Source organism: Rhipicephalus sanguineus, chromosome 6 (genome assembly GCF_013339695.2).
Source record: "Rhipicephalus sanguineus isolate Rsan-2018 chromosome 6, BIME_Rsan_1.4, whole genome shotgun sequence".
Classification (NCBI taxonomy): Eukaryota; Metazoa; Arthropoda; class Arachnida; order Ixodida; family Ixodidae; genus Rhipicephalus; species Rhipicephalus sanguineus.
This window is the reverse complement of record NC_051181.1, coordinates 131,612,389-131,625,960: the sequence shown is the minus strand read 5'-3', so window position 1 is coordinate 131,625,960 and position 13,572 is coordinate 131,612,389. Positions and strand designations below refer to the sequence as shown.

General features: G+C 42.6%; 1 protein-coding gene across 1 annotated transcript in view; it reads left to right on the top strand.

Annotated features, from left to right (window-relative positions):
* The window catches only part of LOC119396431 (X-linked retinitis pigmentosa GTPase regulator), a 29,693-nt gene extending 17,473 nt beyond the window's left edge, over positions 1-12,220 (top strand). Inside the window, exons 14-18 of the mRNA XM_037663648.1 lie at positions 39-119; positions 868-1,060; positions 2,684-2,749; positions 3,740-3,768; positions 4,366-12,220. Coding sequence (XP_037519576.1) covers positions 39-119; positions 868-1,060; positions 2,684-2,749; positions 3,740-3,768; positions 4,366-4,389 — 393 coding nt within the window. The 3' untranslated portion in view covers positions 4,390-12,220. The remainder of the gene's footprint in view (positions 1-38; positions 120-867; positions 1,061-2,683; positions 2,750-3,739; positions 3,769-4,365) is intronic.
* Positions 12,221-13,572: the final 1,352 nt, after the last annotated feature.

Genomic DNA, 13,572 nt, shown 5'->3' with positions numbered 1-13,572 from the left:
TTTTATTAATTATTTTATTCATTGCTGGTACTTTGTAGGAGTCTGCAAAATCGCCTCAAGGAGCACTCCAGAATGGGGATAAAGCCAAACTGAATGGGCCCAAAGAGGAACAACCTGTGGTAAGAAAAAAAAAAAAGGATTCTTGTTTGCTGACAGTTCAGAAAATTTTACTGAGTCAACAGTTAAACATAAAAAAGTCGCATTCGTTTTTCAACGGTAAACTGTTTGTTTTCACTTATGTGCACAGAAAAATTACTTTCAATAAAAAATGGCGTTCATTAGCCTTGTGAGCTTCCTAGCGCTCTAATGTTTTGGTTAGGGCCTAGCACGGCAAGCAGTGCCTCAGTGTCCGCAACATTCTGTTGCATGCTTGTAAAGCTGTGGGTGCGATTTCCACCATAGCTGCTAGCTACATTTCATGTTGGTTAAATTTAGATTTGCTTTAAAACATTACGCAGTTAAAGTTAACTAGGAGCCTTCTGCTCTTGTTGAACACATGTTGCCAGATGTTCCAACTCTTAGTAATTAAGGAACTTTCTCCAAGACATGGCGCAGGTATGCTCTGTTAATATGAAGTGTTCTTGCCAATCTCTGCCAATAATCTGCAGGGTATAAAGCAACTTGTTTTCCCTGAAAGGAACTTCCCGATTTGATATGCAGTTGCTTCGATGCCTTTTCTGAATGCTCGTAGCGATGTAACACCATACGACACATAATATTGTACATCATTTATGGATTTGTGGAGTCGCAACTATTAACATATGAAAGAATAAGATTTACAAAAACGTGTACACTGTTACTCAAAACCGATAAATGTCAGGCCTCTCATGTTTCTGACAACACATCGCATGCCCTGGCATCTGCTAGGTTCCTGTTCCAGAAACACCAAAGAAAACAGTTTCACTGGCCAGCCAACCCAAGACTGACAGCGAGAGCGAGGAAAGGCGCGACAAAATTCGGTGGCTGCCAGCGCACAAGGACTCGCCAAAACACCGCAAGGAACTGGAGCGCATGGCTGAGAAGGCCGTTGAGAAATCCTCCGAGGACTGCTCGGACAAAGGTGAGACTTCGGTCTTTAACTGGTGCTAACGTGCATGTGCCAGCTGTTAGCACAACCATTCGAAAGTGTCCAGAGAATCGGGTTTTCTGTTCAGTGTTTCTGCATTGCACTTGGTTTGTAGAATTTCAGCCAGTGTGAAAAAAAAAGGTTATCCATTCGATAAACTGTCATGTTGGCAAAGACAGTCTGACATGACGTTTTGATCATCTTGCAAATGATGAATAGAAAGTGCCATATCATCACTTCCACCAGTTAACTAAAAGTGGAATGACGTCAGTCATGATGACAGTAATGCCTGATCCAGAACGTCGTCAAAAGCTCCGTTACATCACCGGCGTGTCATCGGCACCTGTCATAATACAGTTTTTTCTCGTTTGTGTCCTTAGTAATGACATGCTGGTGGCATTAGCCAATGCTCAAGACATCACTGCCGTCTTATTATTGAAAAAGGAAACACTGATCAAACTGTGTCATGACAACTGTCAATGCTGTGATGGTGACATCACTGAGCATTTGATGGCTGTACAAATTAGGCCCAACAGGCAAACCATCGAAGAAAGGCTGATGACCGAGTGTAATATTAATGCTGCTTGTTCGTGTGTGGTTAGAGAAATGAGGGTTTATTTTAGAGCTGTGCGAATAGCAAAATTTTGGGTGCGAAGCGAATTCGAATATTGAAGTGTGAGTGCGAGTCGAATAGAATATTTTTCGAATATTTCTCGAATATTTCTAGAATATTTTTCGAATACTTCGAAGCGAAATTGCAGGAAAAAAAGTTAGAGAGGATTCCTAAGCATATTCGTATGAGATAGCAACATGAAAGTGTTTCTTTTCGCTAGGTTGATGAAGCACTGGCGGGGTGGTGTTTCATAGCTGTCTTATCAAGAATGAGGCACTGTAGAGGCCAAATTCTATTTATGTACATGATTTGGTGCAGCCAAAGTGTTGCTGACAACACTTTACACGTGATAGGCAAAGATGCCATTTCCTCAGCCTCTCCTCCTCTTTCAACTTACTGATGTGGCGGACAAGGCTGTGCTCCCTTCAAGTCCGGAGTTCCAAATCTGCCTCGTAGACGTCGATATATAAGAACACCTGAAATTTTGGATGCTAAAAAGCTTCGGCGTCTGACTTTTCGGACTTCCTGCCCAAATTTCAGGCCCAAAGCAGCATTAATTGAGCCCCCAACTCTGCCACATCTTTCATCTCCATGTTGGAACCAGCATTTTCTTGAGTTAATACATTTGTGACCGTAGCGGAGCTTGAAAGGCAGCTTTGCCGCAATACCGAGGTGTGATGAGGTGAAGCATATTGAAAATCTAGGGACCATTTCCAATCGGACGTTGACTGTGTCTTGGCTAAGTTCGACCGTAACGGAGCTTGAAAGGCAGCTTTGCCGCAATACCGGGGTGTGATGGGGTGAAGCATATTGAAAATCTGAAGTGGTCACTTTCAATTGGACATTGACTGTGTTTGTTTTTGGGAAGTTCGAATAGTTCGAATAGTAAAATTCCAGTGCAAATCGAATCGAATAGCAAACACTATTCGAAAAATATTCGAAATATCGAATATTCGCACACCCCTAGTTTATTTTGCCTGTCTCTCGTGGTTCATGACGTGCAGGAACGCCAACGAAGCGTGCAGGAAAGAAAAAGAAAGATGCAGACGCCGACAAGGAGGCCTCCAAAGGTACCTGCTACAACTTTTTTGCTTGGGCTTCCAACACATGAGACACCAGTCTTGGCATCTGAGACATTCTTGTGGTGGATGGAATTTTTTTGTTTTCCTGTGAGAGGGCTGCTTAGAGAGGGCAACTATGTATGAGCAACTATGAGCAAAAACTATGCTACAAGTTGTGCTACTGAAAGCAGTGTTGCAGTATTGAGGGGCGAACATCATCGTGTTTAAAAATCTGCACTGCAATGTTTCCAAATGGTTGGAGTTTGAAGAAAATACAATCATCCATACTTTGTTATATCAGAATGACCAGATAATGTCAGAGGTGCTTCTAGACTGGGCCTCTCAGTGATAGCGTCATCAAATAGTAAACGGCTTAACTTATTGCTGTTGTTTAAATTGCAATGATAACTGTCTGTGCTAGTGGCATTAGGTGCTGTTCCTTAGTATTTGTTTGCTTGTTTCAGTTGAAATGATGTCTAATTGCAGAATGTTTTCCGTGTCAGTTTTTGCCACAATTTTAATGCTACCACAGTCTCCTGTGTGAAAAAGTAACAATGTTCAAAATGTGTTTCATATATCATGAAGGTAGGTTTTAATTTAGCCTTTGCAAAAAAAATTGTGATGTAAAGTTTGCTAGAATATGGACATTTGCATGTTTGCTGGAGCCCACTTTGGAAAGATCCCTTAGCTTTCTCCCTGCGGAGTGTTTTCAGCGACGCCAATGACGCAACCAATGCCTTTTCAGTGATGTGAAGAATGCAGCTGAATCTGAAAGGAACCTAGTTGGTATCCTCATCCTAGACTACAATTTCTAGAATTCTTAGTGTGGGCCAAATGAGCGTAATCACGGTATTTAAACATAGCATCGTTATGCACACATTTCAAAAGCAAGACATCTAAGATGAGACCACGAGACATTCTACTTTCTTTTTTAAGCTCCATCACAAATTATTAAGGTTGATTGCAGAAAAATTACAGCTGAAATTTTACTACTTTCAGATGGAAAAGGAGATGGAAAAGATTCAAAGGTAAGATGACTGTGACATTCTAAGGCAAGGCACGACTACAGTAATGACGTTCCCTTTGATGGCACAATTTCTGTTTATTTGTTGTTCCTTGTCCCTCAGGATTAACTTCACTTTTATTCAGTAGGCTACAGGCAGACTGACTAATAAGATTTCATTATCAGAATTTCAAAATTATCGCATAATGTTGTCTCATGTTGTAAACTAAGACCTACAATGTCTAATTTTTGCCTTTTTTTTTCAAATGCATTCATTTGAAGTACGTATTCAGTTGTTTTGTAAAAAAAAAGTGATTTTCAATCATGGAATGAAAATAATATCTGAAATAGTCTCGTACAATCAGCACGTGAGAGCACAACCTCACTCCAGCACCTACTTTATCTCCCAGCTTAATGAAGGTGTGACTTTAATTAGTATATCACAATAGAAGTCTATGAAGCTTATGTAATTTAACGCATTTCTCTTGTTCCCCTTTAATAAAACCCCTCTGCCATGACAAGACGTCATGTTGAATGTAATAGTAACTGATTCATACAGAATGAAAGCCTGAAATATTAGATTTATGCTGAAAGCTTCCTTATCATCCCGTGTCTCTCGCAGTCATCGACCTGCGTCGTCATGTGACCTGCACGAGTTGACTGCTAGTGGACGACGCCTGTCTGCCCTCGTTTCTCAACATTTTTTCGACAAAGGCGGCTTCACGCAGCACGCTTTCCTCGCTTTTTTGTTTTTCCTCACGACAGCATCTGCTCTTTAACCTTCTTCCAAAACAAGCAGCGAAATGGTTGCTTCCGCATCGTGTGTGGCAACTGAACGTGCAAGGAGGATCACGTGGCGTTGTCGTCTGCATCCGGTGAATCAGCATTTTCTGGCCTGTTGGTGAAGTGACTTCGTTTTAAGCGTGTAATGTTTCAATTGTCTGTTTGCTGTTGTTTGCGCTTCTGTTTGACAGGTGGCAAGCACCCCCCTTTTATCTGCGTGAATGTTTGCATTTGTCTGTCCCCCTGAGTGGCGATTGCCGAACACCTGTCGTGTTACTGCTGTTTTGGAGTTTCGTTTCACTGTCTTAGGGAGCCCTGAACAACATTGTTTCCTCTGTTTGTTTCAGTGTTTTTTAAATGTAAGCCTATGACCTATATGCATTACGTGAGCCAAGCTTTTACGTTGGAAAGGTTCGTATTATAAGGGCAGAGGCACTGGTATTCTTTCTTTGAGAAATTAGCCAGCCCTTAGACGTCAAGCAATATTTACTAAATGTTCATCAATTGAGGTTAGTAGTAATCATCACCGGTCTGATCTGCACGAATATATAACGTAACAACAAATACACCGGGATGGAGTCGTAGAACGTTCCCCACGCTGACAGATGTCGCATCATGCCTAATACGTCTAGTGTAGCGTGAAAGGCATTTCTGCTAAATGGAAGCTTTGATTTGCTGTTCCTTCAATACGTACTATTCTGAAAATAAGCCAGGCTTGATTCACATTATCACTTCTGGCGATGATTTATTCTCGCTTTATTGGTATAAAGCTTTTAATTGCTGGGATGCAGCATTCTATGTAGTCTTTGCTTATGGTGATGCGTGCGACTAGCACGGTTGGTTAGCAGTTCTTCTCTGGCCTAGCCTAAATTTCACGCTCCTGCTTTGGTGCAGCGAACAAACCTATACTACAAAAACTTGAACTTTTCGGAAGTGGTGGTGTTAACCATCGCACACTTTGCAGTTCTGCAGCAATACATTTTGACCATTACCAGGAGACTTGAGGCACTCAATTACTCGGTGCCGATTTTATTTGCTAACTGACGAATGAACAACTGTTAGGAATGTCATCAAGACAAAGCCACGGACGAGTTTTTCCATCTTATTGCTTGTCTCGCGGCATGCGAGATAGGTTGTGCGTAAAAATGTGTTCGTGCTTTTTTTTTATCAACTATTTAATTAGTTCACGTGCTTTACGTCAGTGCTGCTACAACCTAGAACAAGAACAATGTTTCAGACAAAGTCATTAAGTGTTCTGGATTTCATACTTCCACACTATCACCCCCATAGTAAGCTGTCTGTTTCAACATCGCCTGTCGATGCTGATGAGCAGCATGTAGCATCTTCACAAATTATTTCGTTTCTTGTTCCTCACTGGTGCGTTTTACTGCGCCGAGCGTTCGGTTCAGGCCAGAAGCCCAAATTACGTTTTATCGACCAAGAATGGCCGTGTCATGCGGGTTGTTCAGGGCTGCTTGAGATTAAACGTGTGAATGGTTTGTTCGACATACACCTCGGGTAGCTTCAAGCTGTGCACTCACATTGTACTTTCAGCGTGCACGTTTCTTCTCTCTGAAAGGCACATGGACTAAGAGATGGTGGAGAATGTGGGAAAAAGTGCAATCCGTAACAGCTTCTCAAGCATGTGATATGTCTCATGCTATTTTCTCTTGCTTTTTTTTTTGTTTACGTACTACACTGAGACGTGGCATTGTGACAAGCTCGCAAGACTTTTTTTTTTTACTTGGCGCTGACGCTTGAGTGTTGCAGTGTTGTCGGGAACAAAGTAGAGTTTGGAACTTAACGCCGCTTGCCTTCTGCGCGTTGCTGTACATGGCTGGGTACGTACGTCACTTCTTGATATACAAGGACACCGATTAAGGTCAGGAGTCTCCAAACTTTTTCACCCTGAGGAAAACCCCACGAACTTTCAAAATGCCCAGAAATCTGCATGCATTTGGACCCGGATGCTCTTTTACCGAGGATAGGATGCATGGCCTAACACAAATGCAGACACTTGATAAAACTGCAGCCTCTTTTTTAGCCTAGAGAAAAATAAAAGTAGTGCACATACTATAGCAAGTGGTGCATTGGTCGCTTGTGTGGTGCGTGCACTGCACAATCATAGTCTGCAAGCCATGATTGGTAGCAAAGAAGAGATCGAAAGTTGCAGTGATGGTTGCACGATGGTGGCTCGGATGCCTCGAGCCGGTACAAAGTTTGGAAACCCGTGGCCTCGATGTTAGTGCAATAAGGACAAGCGAATGAACCGATTTCCACGTTGCGGTGGGAATATGTATCATACTGTCAAAAAGGCGTGTAGCCTAACTGACTGAAAAATCTATCGTGGTGAGACCAGATGTACAGGGTGCACGCGCATCTGAAGGCGGGAAGTACTCTTTAATAACAGCTCTTCGGAGCGCAGCGAACACTTCGTCACCGATCGTTGCGCCGCTTTTTAAACAAACATCTTAAGCCTGTTCGCAGCTGTTCTCAGAATGCGGGATGCCGTCACTGTTGCCTGCTACGTTATACTCTCAAGTATGTTCTGTACATCGGTTGCAGTGCACACAGTGTTTTTTTCGCAAGGGCAGTGTGCACCGCTTATCATCGAACTTTTTTCTGTCGTGCAACATCCAAGGCTGTTTTGCACTCGTTAGCTGCTTTGTTCTTCAATGCCGAGCCATGCTGCCCTTGAAGCTATAAGGCTGGCTAACGGGCACCATACCTTTTTTTTTTTTTGGCGCGAGTTGAACTTATGCTACGATGGACTGCCTTGCCTTGGTGATGCCTGCTGCCTGAATTTTAAATGCAGTGGCGAATGATATCTCAGGAGAACCGTTTTTTGTTTCGACAGGGCTACAAGAGCTAAGTACTACTTGGCAAGAATGCCGCTAGCAGAGTGCCTGCTGCCTCTCTGTTAGCGTCGCTTGGCTTTCTAGCTGGTAGCTGAGGCAGCTCATCATTGTAAAAGGAATGTGCGTCGCACTTCGTTGAACATTCGCGAGGCTGTTCTTTTTGCTGATACCATACATAATCTTTAGCTACGACTTGTGGATTGGAAAACGGTGGAGGCGTAGCAAACGCTGCTATGTTTACATTGTTCTTCCATGCTCTTGCAATTACGTACGAGATGTTAAGCCCCATGACGAAGTGTTGTCTGATGCAAACACACCTTCGTTACATCTAACATTCATTTTAATCATTTGTTACATGCTGATAGTGGAGAGAAAAATTTTATTTACCTTGTTGTACTTTATACTATCATCCGTTATATCCACCTTATGTCAGGGTTCAGTGGTAGCTACAAGCGAAGCCTGACGTGAAGCAACCTTCATTATGTCCAACGCTTCATTGTATCTGATAATCCTTGTATGTGAGAAAATTTTAATTTATGTATATCTATCAATAATTTGTTATATCTGTATTCATTATATCGATGTTTGATTGTAGTGACAAGTTAGGTTTTTGGTAAACGCGTTTTTATTACGCCTATTTCATTTTTAACTAGGTAATGAGCAACTTTTGTCAGGAGTGCATCCTCCACTCATGACCTGCGTGACAAAAAAACCTGACACCAGGCTGTGTTCTTGGCTCCTTCTTTCTTCATATTGGAACTCTAGTGATCTGAGGGGGTAAAAATTTCTTGCTCTCGAGAGCTGTATTGTGAAGCATTAGGACTGAGGGATCTTTCGTTAACAGTGATTTATATCATCATCATCAGCCTGTCTGGCAAAAGGTGAAAAATCGTAATTTAATGATTCATACGAAACAAAATGTCCTCGTTCATTCTGTGACAAAATTCATTTTGCGAGTGTTAGTTGCTGAGCACCGTAAAAGCTACTGTTCTGTCCTTTTGGGACAGCATAGTAGGGTGTTCTTGGTACAGGAAGGGGCAGGGGGAAGGTATGTGTGTGTGCTTACAGACAAGTGCAGTGCGTAGGGACTGCAATTTACCTATTGCTCAGTTTTGCAACACTCCTCGCAGCGTCATTGTAGTCAACGGTGGTGCAACTACAGTCCAGAGTGCCACATTTGCTTCAGCTGGGCCACTGCAGTTGCAGACTACGAAGGATTTCGATATGCGAGCAGGCCTCACGTAAATGCATTAGGAGAGACGTAGCTGCTGCATAAGATGGCAGTCACTACTCCAGTTCTTGCTGAGTGCTTTTGGTTGTTTATGCAAAGTGAAGCAGCCGACAACGACGATGTAAACAATCAAAGCAGACGACAGTGCTTTAAAGACAAGTTTGAAGCACACATCGACAGTAATTTGCCTGCTTCATGCTTCAATGTTGGAGGTTTGACTAGTCCCTTAATGATACAGTGGACCCTCTTCTTGAATTGATCATCTTGCTTTGGCCACGTTGTATTCTTTTCTCGATAACAATAGCAACTGAAATTATTCAGGTGAACATAAAAACACATTGCAAATGCTCCTGCCTAATAACAGTACGTAACGCGATTGTGTAAGCCACATCAATGTCAAATACCCTTTGGTTGCACTGCATCTGTGCTGACCAGAATTTTGGCTGTGTCATGATTGGGTTAGCAGTAGCATGTCTCGTTAGAAAGCCTGACTCAATAGTACGGAAGAGGGTTGATTCTGTAAAGCCTACAGCAAGCAAGTGCAACTTACCGAATTCTGTTAGCATTTTGCTGCGCCATTTTTCATACGCTCTCGACAATGAACTGCTCATTGCCTCTTCTAACTCTCGCATATGCCAGCTTGCACAGCTTTTTGCACATACCAGTGACAAGTTGCACGCTGGATGTACTTCATCACTTACTTGCAACATGCAAAGAAAGCTTAGGAGCAGTCCTTTGGCCATTCTATATTTACGAGCAAGCGCCGTACACTACAAAATATATGATCTGCACTATTTTTGTACACACACATTTTGGAAGGCCTCGGCCCGAATGTCAACTGCGTTGATGGACCAAACCTTCTTATTTTCTTTTTACTGCGCCTCGAAATTTCCTCGGAAGACCCTTTCCCCAGTCTCCATTTTTTCCCACGTGTCGCACGCAGCTGATGTCGTAATGAGAGTGATGGCACTGTTCACTCTCTAATCTCTACAGAGCTGTCGCTCTTTGGTGTATTGGCTTGTGGCTTGCATAGAACTCTCATCGCGCTGCACTGTGGGTGTCTGTAGTCGGGTAGACGAAGTGCACGGGGATGATGCCTTTTTGCTGCTGGTATTTCTCGTAATCATCTCTCTCAGTGCTGGCACAAGTGGCTGCTATAGAAAGCCCTCTGATGTATATGATTTGTTGTGTATGTTTTACTATATATATATTTACTTGTAGCAGACGGCGTGCTCTGTCGTCTGCTGCGCACTGTTACGAAAAATCTGCAGTCTGTGTGTGGGTGTACACTTCACTCTGCAAAGCACTGCCTCTCGGTGTTCAGACTGGGTCCTTGTGGTATAGTCTTTCATTACAATCATAGGAATAACGCCGCTTCTCTTTTAGTGGCTTTACAACGTCGCTACTACAATCTCTAAAATTTAAGAAGACAGAGCTGCTGGTGTAGCATGCCTTTATTTTTACTGTGCTTCAAAAGCTGGTTTCAAGAGAGTATGGAAAGCTAAGTTCGCAGTGTGCTGTTTGCTTTGCTGACAAGCTGTTTCACACTCGCAAGCAGTCGTAACACATTCAATGGACCCTCGCAAGCTAAAAGTGGTGAGCTGCTTTAGAGAATTTAACGAGCTAGATCGTGAAAATCTTTGAAGAGCACCATTTATTTCCTACTGCATTGCTAAACTGATTCAGAACACAAGGTATTCTCTACCAAATTTGTGATGAACAACTTATGCCTTAGATATTGGGGAATTAGTATTGCATTAAAAAAAATTAATTGTAGCACAGGTACACAGGATAATGGGAACAAAAATGTACGGACAAGACTGGGCTTTTACTAAGTGTGCATGGAAGCCTCTGGCAAAAAGCTAAACAGTTTACACATGAGCTACATCACACAGAACAGGACAAAGACAAAAAAAGCAAGTAGCAGTGTGCCGAGATAACTACAGCAAAGGCAAAGCACAAAGATAAAGAACCATGCCAACAAGTCAATAAGAATGTGCAGTACGCAGTCAAAGCATGTGAAGTGGATGTGCAGAGTTTTCGCCTCAGAATCGCATCACATTGCTCAGTCTGCAGTTGTTATTTTTTCTAGTGATTTTGAAGAACATAATTTGACGTTGAAAGCCACTCGTAGAGGCAACTTGCCATTGCAAAGCAAACAGCTTCACTTCAGTTGCCCACAGCTTTTCAAATTTTGGAGCCACACTTTTTTTTAGTTGCCTGCCTCTAAGGATGATGGCCCTAGTTTGCTGCCTTAAGACACTGCTGTGCCTCGCGCTGGTGCCTCTAGGTATACTGTGTCTGCAATGTTGAAAGCTGCCAATTGCTCATATTTTCAAACGCAGAGGTGTCGGGCATTGAGGGCTCGCATTTTCATAGAAACGGGTCGACCTTGGTGTGTGCATTGTCACAGGCTGGCCAGTTTCCTAGGTTGCTGTCAACGTGCAGCTTTTTTGTGCGACCATCTTCCTAGTCGGGTGGTAACTGCTAGACAGTTAAAGCTGTCGAGCGATTTCACCCAAAATTCATTTAGGGGCGAGTGGTGGGTGTTCAGAGCCACTTGCAGAATTGTAATTGCATTTTTCTATCTTTAACACAGTCCTTGCAGAGTCGATTTACCTGTGCTGGGAACTTGGTGTGAAAGTTGCTGAATTTAGCTAGTCTTTAGTCATCACAGTGATGATTTCTTGGAGTCTTCGGGAACTCATATAGCAACATAAATAGCCAGTAAATTGCCTAAGATACTTCACTGAACTTTGGCTAAGTTCACTACCTTGCCCTTACTTTACCCCAAGGCCAAGGGAGATGCATGCTCCCTCGTATTTGTCACTACCCTCAAGGACATGAAGAGCTTACTAATGGGTACATTAAAGTGCTCATTTCTGAGATGCAATATCGTTTTAGAAAATTTGCTTATTTTTTTCCTTTGTAAATTTTTACATTGCTGTTTGGTCACCACTCTATGACGACAGTCAACTTAAAAGCTCAATTTTTGGTTGAGTCAGTTTCAAAAATTAATTTAGAGCTATAGTTTTGGGAAGGCCCCATGATGCCGTTTGGTGAGTGAAACATTTTAAAAGACAAATTTCTGAACGAGTCATCATAACGGCAACCTGGCAACACTGCCCAGAAAAAAAGACATTTAATGTCTTGGATTCTTCCATTAGAATGCAGCTAGAGCAAAGGCCTCTGTGCTTTGTGTTTAAGCTAACATCTAGTTTTTAGCATAGTAAAGTGGAAATTGCTATGGGTTACCAACTTTTTTATACCTTTGTGTATTTTACTGCCCACAACTGATGCCACCCAGGAAATTCAATGCTCGTTGCACACACGACAACACGGCTATTCTGTGACAATGTCCTCACCGAGGGCAGCCATCGCATTCTTGAGAGATGCTCTGTGTTGTAATCACACTATGCAGGTGTCGGGAGCGTAGATCTGATATTTGCCAGCTAGATGCCTTTGCAATTGCTAAAGCAATGCATGCCAATTGCGTTCACGAGCTTGATTGGAACCAACGAGACGTCTTATATACAGGCTGCCTGAAGTGTATGCTGTTGTAATGTTGAAAGCTGTGTATGAAATAAATATTTTACAAAGGCAAACGTTGTAAGGCTTCTCTGGCTCCATTGTCAACAAATGATGTCTACTGCTTCTTCATTAATTCAGACACAGACCACAATCATATGTGTGCTCGTAAGAAACTTGTGGAATATTCAACATTGTTTATAACTGCTATTGGACCACTCCAGTGGATGCATCCAACAGATAACTCTCTAGCATTATTCCGACTTTGTTCACATAAGAGGAACACGCTTGTGACTCCAATAAAGCTTGAAGCTTTGAACGGGTTCTCTGAAACGTCTGGGTGAACATGCCACTAAACTAACACTCCGCTGCCCAAGCTATCACGGACATCAAGTGGAGCATTATGAATCACTAATAGTTCTAATCTGGTTATGCGAAAAAAGCGAGTACAATTGTTCTCTCCTTCAGGTTTGTGTGTAATTTACAACTCGTGCAATGGCTCGTAACCTCAAAGCAAGGTTCTGCATTATTAGTGAATTGTAAAGGTTGCAATGAATTGCTAGTCACTATTAATAATTGCATACAAATCTCTGCAACCCTCTTGGGAGTCACTCTGACCAACTTTAACTTTAGATGGCACATTAGTAATTTCCTTTCAGTTACAGGGTGGCGGGAGCCATTATATGCTACACTACGAGTGGTAAATTCTGTGATGCACAGTTAAAATTGTGCATCCAGATTCTGGTGATTGGCACTTTGTCAAGCTTTCTGTGCCTTTACAGTGGTCTCCTAGACAAATATGTATACTGGTTGTCTGAAATAAATATGAATCAAGGAATAATTGACACAGACAGACGTATTATTCCACATTTGCTGCCAAATTTAAAGGGGCCCTGCAACACTTTTTCAGCATAGTTGGAAAATGCTGCCGATTGGTAGTCGAGGCTCCTGAGAACACGCTGGCCAAACATAACGCAGCACGCGACCTGGAATTTATAATTTATTCTCAATCAGCTAGAAACCGCTCTCTTCTCCCTACAAATGCCATATTCTCAAGCGACTGCGCCATATACCCAAATTCATGGCCATTCACTGATTTGAGCATCATGAACTGCACAGTTACCGTAGCTGCCGTGGGAGGCCGCCACGTGCCCGCACGCGCTCGTGATAACACTGAAAGTAAGCTGCGCATTCGAAGAATAGAAAGAAAAAGTGCTCAAGGTCATGATGCGCGTGACATAACTTCCTTCCCCTGTGCCATCCCTCCCTGCTTAGCTTCCAGCACGCTCATTGGGACGAGAGAAGAGAGAAAGCAATTGCAGCGTGCGACAAATCTCTGCAACTCCGGTAGTACTTGACGGATTCAAAAAACTTTTGCGGCGGTCCATTCGTGAGGCAATAGACACCTTTAATGAAGCCATTCAATGGT